At 43.9% G+C, this 12,251-nt stretch overlaps 1 protein-coding gene across 5 annotated transcripts in view; it reads right to left on the reverse strand.

The window, feature by feature from the left end:
- Positions 1 to 1,054: 1,054 nt before the first annotated feature.
- The window catches only part of LOC116311211 (solute carrier family 41 member 1-like), a 33,148-nt gene continuing 21,951 nt past the window's right edge, over positions 1,055 to 12,251 (reverse strand). For 4 of the 5 annotated variants that reach the window (XM_039603926.1, XM_031728263.2, XM_031728264.2 and 1 more), the window contains exons 8-11: positions 10,666 to 10,745; positions 3,774 to 3,908; positions 3,023 to 3,171; positions 1,055 to 1,338 (exon numbers count right to left, since the gene is read on the reverse strand). In XM_039603926.1, the coding sequence (XP_039459860.1) occupies positions 1,165 to 1,338; positions 3,023 to 3,171; positions 3,774 to 3,908; positions 10,666 to 10,745 (538 nt within the window). In that variant the 3' untranslated portion in view covers positions 1,055 to 1,164. The remainder of the gene's footprint in view (positions 1,339 to 3,022; positions 3,172 to 3,773; positions 3,909 to 10,665; positions 10,746 to 12,251) is intronic. The other variant, XM_039603927.1, reaches the window with a different exon arrangement.

Genomic DNA, 12,251 nt, shown 5'->3' on the forward strand with positions numbered 1-12,251 from the left:
CAGTTATTATTTCTGTCCGTCCATCTGTCTCAGTAACTCAACATTATAAATCAGCACAAAGATGGTGTCTATTTTGGTTATTAGAATCCTTGTAAAGTACATTCTGTGGATTATGATAGAGATAAGAAGTTTATCAGAGAACATTCCCCATGTATTTTATATTCCAGTTAGTGCAGCGGTCCCCAACCTTTGTGCCGCCACAAACCGGTTTAGTGTCAGACAATATTTTCACGGACCGGCCTTTAACGTATCGCGGATAAATACAACAAAATAAAATGAGACGACCAAGACAAAAACTGTGATATTTTATAAATATAATGATAAACAAGAATTCACTGTGTAATTGTGTAACTTTATTAGCAGCGTCCTCCTGAAATGGGCCAACAACACTTAGAGTAACATCCTCCTCTCTGCCACTTAATGCTTTCTGGTCGCTATGGTAACGCATAAATATTTCTTTCAAAATAAGACACATAATTAAAACATGGGAAAAGACCCAGGGACACTGAGTTAATGATAAATTTCACACCCGAGCGTCAACTCATGCGGCCCGGTACCAAATGACTCCGGTCCGTGGCCCGGGGGTTGGGGACTGCTGAGTTAGTGTATGACATATATCATTTATACGGTGTCATATATCATCCTCTCTATCCTCCAAAATCAATGCATAGTGCAGTGCACCCAAACACGGGCTGCTTTAAGTCTGTTCTATCTGTTAGATTTAAAAAAACAAAACAAAATCTTGCTGTCATGCCACTATGATAAGTTGCTACATCTTCCACGCAGGGTAACCACATAAGGACCAAGAAACAGAGGAATGATAGTCAACATTAATTCAAAATAATGTACTACATGTTCTGAAGGACATCATTTTGGCTATGCAAAAAAAAAAAAAAGATTGATTGGTTGCTAGGCTTAAAGTGGATGTGTCCAAGCAGAATAACATATCCAGATGGATGGATGGATGTAATTGGGTGGATGTCACCAGTGCTGTACCTCCCATCAGTGTAAAGGTTTGAATTTGTGACAAATACGGATTTCTCAGGCGCAGTGGGAAAGATCCAAAAATGCTTTATTGTCCAATCAAAAGCATTTTTGTTAATGCAACAAAATCGGGTTCAATACGATGGTGGCAGGCAGTTCTTAATGGAAAAAAAACTCAATTTATAGACCCAGGCTTTGAACCACTGACACGCAGCGGAAACAGAGAGCCAGGAAACCAGTGCCTAGCAGGTCTCCCAGGGCCGTCAGGTACGGGATGGAGAAGTTGTCAGGGTCCAGACTCCGTCTCCACATCAAACGGACAATTAGGTCAGCAACATAAAGGAGGATAGCCACCTGGAGAGAGAAGACAACTGGGCTGTGAGTGTCAAAATTAGCATCAAACGTTAGAGTGCTTGTAGTTAGCTGCTTTTCTTACTATTAGCTGCCAGTAATGGACAAATAGACTAATGATATATATGACTTAAACAGCTAAAAGGAAACGATGGGCGGTTGAAAGTATGGCTAAATTAATAAAGCTGGCGAATGTAATGGCCCAACTGTTGAAACAGCAAGACCTATTGTAACAGTATAGTAATATTTAGCAATGAAAATAAAATGATGGGGAATTTAGCTCAAGCTGTTGGCTTTAGGTAATTACCAAACAGATGAGATTTTTAAATGCACATCATCAACTGCTGAAACAGAAAGTAACTGAATAATCAGTTAGTTACCTAGGTGGTCTTCTAAACCATTTACTATCAAGCTATATGCCAATATGTGATTCCCTGGAAGTTGTGAAAAGTGTATCCCAGGTCCTGATCACTTCCCATCACTAATGCTTATGTCATACGTAGTTCCTTTTAGTCGCCCAATGTCATTCGTTCTCTGTGGTCTCTGTTTGGCCCTTTGCTTCTAGTGCAGATGCAGCTAAAGACGCAGCTCTAACTTGTATGGTGAATGGTCTCTGTTTCCAGTTTGTGGCACACTTTAAGTTTTAGTGTCATTCTGTGATTAGTTACCAACTGTCTGGCATCTAAACACGTGTGGCATTTACAAGCGTGCACACTGGGCGACCACAGCAATGTGCTAGTGACCAAAGTAAGCAACAGGACATTTTTGGTGCAGCACACTCTCTAAGACAGATTTGAACCAGCAACCTCAGGTGATCACGCACCAGTCGGTCAGGGAACGTACATTTTCCCCTGAAACCGACCTGAGGCAGCGACGGGATTTTCAACCCGTCTCTAGTGTGACTAATGCCTAAAGTGGTTGAAGTAGAGCTGACTTTAAATAAATAAGATAAGATAAGTGGTTTAAAACAACTGAACGTAAACAGCTTTCTAACAGTTGTTTATAAAAAAGAAAGGAAAAACAGCTGTTGGAGAGAAGAAAATAAAACCTAGTGGATGAATAGCTGGAGTAGATGATTAGAAGGTATATCTAAAAGTGATGGTTAAATGGACTATTACATGGTCTATATTGATTGCTTTAAGTATTTGATTATCAGTTGAAAAATCAGTGATTCGTGGCAAGTTTCCTATGAAGCTTCCTAGAAATGGAATCAACTTTTCTGGGCTTGGGCTGTTAGGAAATCTGACATCTTGAACCTCCGGGAGATTACCCAGAGTGCCAAACTATTATTGACTTGGTATCAAAGGACAAAACACTGAATTCTGTTCAGTAACACAGACTTTCCAAACACATGACAGATGATGTTATGCTGGGGATTGCGGTGTACTTTCTGCTCTATCCTGGAGCAACTCTTTATCCCAGCGAGCTGCTCAAACACACACACCTGGTACAGGTCATTTCACACTTGGGTAACACGGGGTTGCTGCCATTTTGATCAGACTGTACAAAGTCTAAGTCTAAAATGTACCTTCTGATGACTGGTTTTCACAGTCTGTGTCAGACTGTCATGGGAAACTTGAGGGTCAGCTGAGAGCCAACGAGTTCATGAGAAACCGCTCAGTGTTGGCTAGCATCAACAGGAAAGCCCAAATGATTTCTTACAGTGAATGTGGCTGAATCAGTGTACCTGTAGCAGAGCAGCACACAGGTAGCAGACAGTGAAGGCTATGGTGATAGGTGCCTCCTCTCCTTGTAGCAGAGAGATGGCGTAAAGGAAGACCAGGTGACCGGGTATAACCAGCATCAGCAGCACCCGTGCTGACTTCGAGTTGACCCCTGGGAGACAGAAAATGTAAGAAAATAGTGCCTTTTGTTATCAAACAATGATATTTATCACCAATCTTTTGACTCCAACTGAAGAATTTCTAGACTAAACTTTATGTTACATCATACAATCACAGTAATCTGACTTATTTTACAAGCTCCACATTGCCAATATTGTCACCACTTATAGTTAATCTGACATCAACAGCTGACCTTTTACACATTCTGCAGACTCTGATTGACATCAGCACATTTGGAAGTCTTATTTGCAGTCAGCTAATAGATCAAGTCCCACATTCACATGAGCTGGCCGTTTGTCTCTGGCTGAAAATGACGATGATGGTGGTGAGACAGTAAGTTTAAAGCTATGGTGTGGTGGGGCCTGTTGGGTGGCCCTGGGGCTGTACCATTTGGGTTTGGATTTCGTGAGGAGGCTGGCTCTTCCTGGGGTTCAGGGCAGGTTGGCCTGGGCTGATTGCGTGTCTGGAATGCTTGATCCCAGCCCCTCATTAGTAGAATGTGTTTTTTACCAACGCATGTTAGGAATTTTAAACTTGGTTTCCTTAAATCGTTTAAATTTCTGGTTTAGAGCTTCCACAGCATGGCAGCGTTACCTGAGGAGAAGAAGGTGATGCAGGGATTGGGCCAGTGCTGCCTCATCTTGTAGGGTAGCACCCCCGGGATGCTCCAAAAGTGCAGATAGGTAGAGATCCTGCTGGCCTGGATGGCTACCAAGTTGCCACCCACTCCTATGCATGGGAAGAGAAGGCAAGAGGATGAACGAGCTGAGTCAAAGATGATGTAAACAAAGTAAGAGAAACTACTTTAAGCTGTTGATCGCAACTTTAAACGAGCCGTTGCAAATGTCGGACAAAGCTGCCATTCAAGTTGTATCGTCGTAATCAAAGTTCTTTCCCACAAAGAACAGTAAACACAGCTTTAGTGACGCTTAATCTCATTTATCGCTGCCGGCACACAAATTAGGCCAAATAATGACACACTCTTGGCACAGCTGTGATCCGGACAGGGTCTGCAGAGAGACACGAGCCAGAACAACGCTAAAGCCTGACCACTCGAGTCACAGTAACTGAAAAATAAGACAGATGAACACAAAAGAGCACTGCAAAGTGCGGAGACTAGCTGCACATGCACGTGGAACGCTACACAAATCAAACCGGCTGTAAAAATCAGAATGGGACAAATTCTGGCATAAAAATTGTGTCAATACTGGTTGAGCGGGAACTGTTTGATGAGCCATTTTCTGATTTCTAATGTGCTCCAGGTGGATTACACAATCAAACTGGAAGATAAGATTCTGGCTGAAATGAGTTTATTCGCTTCTTCAAAGTTGTATTTCGGCACAATCAAGGACAGCTTTTGCAGATCCCGCTGCTTTTCACAGTCCATTTTCATCTGGCGTTGACAGTGATATCTGTGACTAACTCGGTTATGTCAAGAACCTTTCCAAGTACTTAGCCCCACAAAAAACAACCCCGCCCCCAAAAAACGAGGCACAGTTGCCATTAGGATGGGGAGAGGGGTGTTTTGTGAGGAAAACATAATGCTGGTTATATTTTGCAAGCCAGAATAGGAAATTTAAACCAGACGGGAAATTTAGAAATTATCAGCGTGGCGCAAAGAGTGTATGAAACAGAGGATTATGAAACAGCCAGAGGATGGGCAGAATCAAAATGAGAAACAGTAACAGGGAGGATCTGTGGTTATTCAAGGCGCTATGAGCTGTGCCAGCACACTGGCTGTGCATCATTAGTGGTTTACATTGACTTCTCTCCTATACTCATCGGCTCTCTGCACGCATCACCTCACAGCCAAACCGCTCAGCCTTAGGGCTGCTTCTTTTTTGCGTCCTCTTCTCTATGTCATGATGCAGTTTTCATTAATGCATAAGTTAGACACACATTAAAGATGACCATCAGGTCTCTATGAGCACAGTGTGACGATCTCTCTGCTCGTCCTTATGTTTATTTGACAAGTTTGTGGTACACACAGTGCTACTGCATCTCAAAAAATTTATATTTTACAGATTGAGTGCACATAAACGGAAATATTTCACCTTTTTCTTTTAATAGCTCATGAAAACCAGGAATCGAGTATCTCAGATTTAAGTATGTCAATAAATTACTATTCAAACAGCATAAACACCATACATCTCTCACCCTTGTTTAGCACATACAGCCGCAATCATCTGGCAAACTGCTGATTTGATGGTTACCCGGATGACGATCATCCACATCCTCCAGAAGTGGATGAGCAGTGTTAAAACTGCTACCAAATGGTTTGCTGACCATTTTATTACTGTCCTGCCAACTCACCTCACCTAAACTCTATAAAGAATCTTGAAGGTACTGTGAAGAGGAAGATGAAAAACACCCAGGCCAAACCCAGGCAGAGCTGAAGGCTGCTATCAAAATAACACCTCAGCAGTTCCACAAGCTGACTGCCTTCGTGCCACGCTACATTTATGCAGTAATTTGTGGTGATGGACCTCCCAACCAAGTATTAACATTTTAAAGAAACACACATTTCAGAAGCTGGACATCCTGTATTGTCCAGCCTGTTTTTTGATTGATCTGAGGAGATTTTCTAATGATTTTTGGGATGCTTTTTAACGCTGGTAAGTTGGACACATGGGTTCTATGGGAACTGATTGACTTTTGGAACCAACACCAAGTGGCCACTAGATGAACTGCAATTCATTTTTCAAATTTTTGTTTGTTTTTTATGCTTGGTCTACACATGCCTCTAAAAGAGAAGCTTGACTTGCTGCATCTTATTACTCATGTATTTGCATCACTCTAATGGCACAATCGAATTGACCACAAATAGTTTGCCAACTTTACTCAGCTGCTGTTGCAACGCTCGACCTTTTCAAATTTTGTCTGTGGTGGTTTTGTTTGTGATTGTAGCTACTCTGACAGTTGGCTCTTCCTATTCTCTTCTTATTTAACACAACAGCAAAGGTCCTGTAGATAAAGTCAGCATCCTCAAAAGTAAACGACCTAAGTAGAAGCGTGTAGTCACATCAAAAGAGCATTTATTTTATTTTATTGTAAAGAACAATAAACAAACAATATGGGAATGACGAAGCTGTAGTTCCTGTCCAGTTATGGCAAACTGCAACACTGATGTTAAAATGGCTGATTTTAAAGCAGAAATAATATGTTCATAGCCAGGTATAAAAAAACAACATAAAACATAAACAATATTTATACTGTGTTATGATTTAATGTTGTTAGTGTTTTGTTTTATGTCATGTTTAAGGATTTTGTTCTCGGTTGTATCTCACGTTTAGTTTAGTTCAGGGTCCATGTGTCATTCTCTCTCAGTGTCAGGTCTTCGTCTTGGTGTAGTGTTCTCATTTCCTGTTTTATTGTGAAGGTCTGCGTCTCATGTGAGTGTGTTCAGTTTTACCTCTGTCTCGTCTTGTTGATTATTCCCAGCTGTGTTCCCCACCTGTGTGTAATCTCCCTGTGTTTCCCTGGGTGTATTTAAGTTGCGTCCTCTGTCTTTGTAGTTTGGCTGGTCCGTCTGTGTATCCACAGTGTCTCATCCGTGTGTTTCCCTGCTGCCCAACCGTCATCTGTTTTCTGCTGGCTGTTATTCGTGTTCAGGTTTGTGTTTCTGTTCAGGGTCAGTAGTTTAGTTTTTCCCAGTATAGTTTAGTTCTCCGTTTACCATTTTGTCCATCTCTTTTGTTGTGTTTGCCTTAGTGGCACCAGCCATTTTTTAGCCAACCTGGTTGTCCAGTTTAAGATAAAGCCTCTTCTCATCCCACAATCTGGTATTCATCTTCTTTTATGTTGCGGCTATGAGCCGGGTCGTAACAGAATTGGGGGCTCGTCCGGGATACATTCGTCTTCGCTGGAGGGTCCGAGGGACCGCTTCAGCCTTTCGTCTTCGCTGGAGGGTCCGAGGGACCGCTTCAGCCTTTCGTCTCCGCTGGAAGGGTCCGAGGGGCCTGTCCAGCCAACATTCGTCTTCGCTGGAGGGTCCGAGGGGCCTGTTCAGCCTTCGTCTGTCTTCGCTGGAGGGTCCGAGGGACCGCTTCAGCATTCCGTCTTCGCTGGAGGGTCCGAGGGACCGCTTCAGCCTTCCGTCTCCGCTGGAGGGTCCAAGGGGCCTGTCCAGCCATCATTCGTCTTCGCTGGAGGGTCCGGAGGACCGCTTCAGCATTCTGTTTCAGCTGGAGGGTCCGAGGGGCCTGTCCAGCCTTCATTTCTCCGCTGGAGGGGTCCAAGGGGCCTGTCCAGCCTTCATTAAATCTTCGCTGGTGGGTCCGGGGCCTGTCCAGCCTTCGTCCGTCTCCGCTGGAGGGGTCCAAGGGGCCTGTCTAGCCAACATTCGTCTTCGCTGGAGGGTCCGAGGGGCCTGTCCGGCCAACATTCGTCTCCGCTGGAGGGGTCCAAGGGGCCTGTCCAGCCTTCGTCCGTCTCCGCTGGAGGGGTCCAAGGGGCCTGTCCAGCCTTCGTCCGTCTCCGCTGGAGGGGTCCAAGGGGCCTGTCCAGCCTTCGTCCGTCTCCGCTGGAGGGGTCCAAGGGGCCTGTCCAGCCAACATTCGTCTTCGCTGGAGGGTCCGGAGGACCGCTTCAGCATTCTGTTTCAGCTGGAGGGTCCGAGGGGCCTGTCCAGCCTTCATTCGTCTCCGCTGGAGAGGTCCAAGGGGCCTGTCCAGCCAACATTCGTCTTCGCTGGAGGGTCCGATGGGCCTGTCCAGCCTTCATCCGTCTCCGCTGGAGGGTCCAAGGGACCGCTTCAGCATTCGTCCGTCTTCGCTGGAGGGTCCGAGGGACCGCTTCAGCATTCGTCCGTCTTCGCTGGAGGGTCCGCGGGACCGCTTCAGCCTTCCGTTTCCGCTGGAGGGGTCCAGGGGCCTGTCCAGCCAACATTCGTCTTCGCTGGAGGGTCCGAGGGGCCTGTCCAGCCAACATTCGTCTTCGCTGGAGGGTCCGAGGGGCCTGTCCAGCCAACATTAAATCTTCGCTGGAGGGTCCGAGGGGCCTGTCCAGCCAACATTAAATCTCGCTGGAGGGTCCGAGGGGCCTGTCCAGCCAACATTCGTCTTCGCTGGAGGGTCCGAGGGGCCTGTCCAGCCAACATTCGTCTTCGCTGGAGGGTCCGAGGGACCGCTTCAGCATTCCGTCTTCGCTGGAGGGTCCAAGGGGCCTGTCCAGCCTTCATTCGTTTCCGCTGGAGGGTCCGAGGGACCGCTTCAGCCTTCCGTCTCCGCTGGAGGGTCCAAGGGGCCTGTCCAGCCTTCATTCGTCTCCACTGGAGGGTCCGAGGGACCGCTTCAGCATTCCGTCTGCCTGCAGAATAGCGGCCAGTGCCTTGTGCGCTGGTCCTCCAGGACTACAGCATTCATGGCTCTCTAGGTTATGAATCAAACATTTTCATTTGGGGTTAAATGTTTGATTTTTGGGTGGGGGGAAATGTTATGATTTAATGTTGTTAGTGTTTTGTTTTATGTCATGTTTAAGGATTTTGTTCTCGGTTGTATCTCACGTTTAGTTTAGTTCAGGGTCCATGTGTCATTCTCTCTCAGTGTCAGGTCTTCGTCTTGGTGTAGTGTTCTCATTTCCTGTTTTATTGTGAAGGTCTGCGTCTCATGTGAGTGTGTTCAGTTTTACCTCTGTCTCGTCTTGTTGATTATTCCCAGCTGTGTTCCCCACCTGTGTGTAATCTCCCTGTGTTTCCCTGGGTGTATTTAAGTTGCGTCCTCTGTCTTTGTAGTTTGGCTGGTCCGTCTGTGTATCCACAGTGTCTCATCCGTGTGTTTCCCTGCTGCCCAACCGTCATCTGTTTTCTGCTGGCTGTTATTCGTGTTCAGGTTTGTGTTTCTGTTCAGGGTCAGTAGTTTAGTTTTCCCAGTATAGTTTAGTTCTCCGTTTACCATTTTGTCCATCTCTTTTGTTGTGTTTGCCTTAGTGGCACCAGCCATTTTTTAGCCAACCTGGTTGTCCAGTTTAAGATAAAGCCTCTTCTCATCCCACAATCTGGTATTCATCTTCTTTTATGTTGCGGCTATGAGCCGGGTCGTAACAACTGTAGGCAGTTATATGGTACTAAGTGCCTGCTAGGTGTTCCCAAATGGTTAGCTGATGACTTAGCATGCTAGCCCTTTTCCAAATATAAAAAAAGCTAGTGAAGAAACCAAACTTCAAACTTTAAAACAGTCGTCCACAAACCAGTAGGTGATGTCATGCTGGCTAGGTCCATCTTTTATCTGCAGTCTATAATTTAGAACCATATCCATGTTTGGCTGCTTAGCTTTAAATAGTTGGTCAAATAGGTGAGAAACTAGATTTACTCTTCACTCTTTTCCATTTTTAAATCACAAAATATTGCATTTTAGGTACGAGTGATTGTATTTTGGTAAAAGAAGAACTCTGATTAAGCAAAATACAACATAAAAATTGAGTTTCCAAAAGATGCATGAAAGCAGTTTTATGCCCTTACATCATGGCTCTGGTGCATAAGGAAAAAGTTGCTTCTTCTCAAATGTTCCAGTGGTTTTAAGGCTTCATTTACGGGACATTTTGGCAGTTACTCAGGTTTTAGCCCATTAACTTCAAATCATGTGTACTTTAACATTAGGGCTGAACATTTTCCGAAGCATCACATATGATTTTAGACTGGTTTCCCGCTAGCAGCTGGTTTCAGTTCATTTCACAATGGCAATTAACATCCACTTGGAAAAAACAAGGCTCAAGTACGTGAGGAGAGGTCATCATGCATGGTAATTCAGACTGTTCTGAATGCCCCCCCATTGGGATTACATAATATGTTCTTAGTGCTTTGGCGGTGAATATAAACAAAATTGTTGTCAAATTCAAAATTTTACTTCAGCAAAGTTTTTGTCCTGCTTCCTGTGTTTAGACAAGATTTTAATAATATGAGAAATATGACTTCAGTTTTCAAATTAAATAGGATTATATAGCAGAACACTGATATCCAGCCAGTCTGGATGGGTCATCCACCGACCACATTTATATTTTTCTTTTGTGTTTACAGCTTTTTAATGTCAGACGTCAGAGCTGTTAAACACACAAAATAGAAGCGTTTCCAGTTACTTGGAAGGAAATCAATAAAGAAAAATCCTTTGATCAAGTCAAAGTATTTGGATGGGGACTTTAGATGCACTCAAATCCTGGTAAAATGAAATATTTCAGCCGTGCCCCGAGAGCTGGACTGTGCTGTTGAATCTGTGCTTACTGTGGTGTTCATGCACAACAAACCAAACATGAGTAGCTATCATTATTTCTAAATCAAATGAGCTTTTGACATTAAATTTTAAGCTCATTTGATTTAACTGCAGCACTTTATCAAATTTTATTACTATACCCATGTGACACAGATCTCAACTTCCCACATCTTTGAGCTGGCTGATACACAGAAACTCACTGTCATCAACTACCGCACAGGCATTTGTACAGACACGTTCAAGTAATTACACATGGCACCGTTTCATTTTAGAGACCTGCTTACCATTAATGACAGGAGTGAAGATAGCCATACCCTCGAAGTTGGGATCACTCACTGTCTTGTCCAGTATAAGGCCTCCAAAGCTGGACAGCACAAACACAAAGGCAATCACAACACAGCAATACAACCTGTACACTCATATGCTGTACATACAGCACAACGCATGATTTCTTAGTTTTCGTCCATATTTGTCACACAGAGTTCACATCATCAAACAAATGTTATTAGACCAACGTAACCCCAGTCAACACAGATGCTGTTTTCAAATGAAAACCTCTCCAAGCCTACCTGCCCTACGGGCAAAAGTAACAACCACTAGTTCTAATAAGCAGCTGTGCCACCCTTGGCGGTGAGAACTACAATGAAGCATTTGTGATAACTGGCAGTGACTCGTTCCCATCGTTGTGGAGGAATTTTGGCCCTCTCTTCTTTTGCTTTTAGGATTTGAGTCACGAGACCACGCCAAAACCTTCATTTTGTTCTTTTAAGCCATTCAGAGGTGGAGTTGCTGGTGTGTTTCAGATCATTGTCCTGCTGTATAATTTGAGTGCCCTGGAGCTTCAGGGCACAAACTGATGGCCAGACATTCTCCTTTGGGATTTTCTGGTAGAGAGCAGAATTCATGGTTCCATCATTTACAACCAGTCATCCAAATCCTGAAGCAGCAAAGCAATCCCAGACTGTCACACTACACTTGGTATGCCGTTCTTTTTTATTAAATACTTTGTTAGTTTTATGCCAATCGTAACGGGACTCAAACTTTCCAAAAAGTATATTTTTCCAAAAGTCTCGGCGAGATGAGATGAGCCTTTGTGCTCTTGTTGGTCTGCAGTGGTTTTCTCCCTGGAACTTTTTGTCGAGCGTCTTTCTTATTGTTGAGTCATGAATTCTGACCTGAACTGAGACCAGCTGTTCTTTAGATATTGTTCCGGGTTCTTTTGTGACCTCCGTGATGAGACGTTGATCTATTGCACTAGCTTTGGTAGGCCAGCCACTCCTGTGAAGGTTCACCACTGGTCCTCCACATGTGGACAATGGCTCTCACCGTCACCTACATTCTGTCCCAAAGTCTTAGAAATGGCTTTATAACCCTTTCCAGACTGTCATTGGATACATGTCATGGATTTTGTTGCTCAGCTGTTTCTTTAGATCAGAACAAGATGTGTTACTTTTTGAGATCTTGCAGCTACTTCACTTCTGGGAAGATTGGCAGTTAAATGATGGACATCAAACTGCTGTGGAAATAACCTTATAGTATTTCCCAGATTGATGGGCAGCAACAATAGCTCCTCTAAGATGATTGTTGATGTCTTTCCACTTTGACATTGTGTTAAAACACACCTGAATGATCCAGAGGTGCTCACACTTGCTGATTATCAATCAATCAAGTACATTTGATTAGCAGCCCCTGGCTGCTGCTTACCCTGTTCATGCTTATAGAAGCAGTAAGAGTAGACTTCATACAAGTCCTGTTAAAAAATACTTTTTAATAGGCCTGTATATATGCAAGAGCCATAAACACACAAAAAACAAATCTATTCACATATAAAGTGCTGTTTATTATTATTCTAGAGCAAGTGTTTGAGTGT

This window comes from Oreochromis aureus, linkage group 20 (genome assembly GCF_013358895.1).
Source record: "Oreochromis aureus strain Israel breed Guangdong linkage group 20, ZZ_aureus, whole genome shotgun sequence".
NCBI lineage: Eukaryota > Metazoa > Chordata > Actinopteri > Cichliformes > Cichlidae > Oreochromis > Oreochromis aureus.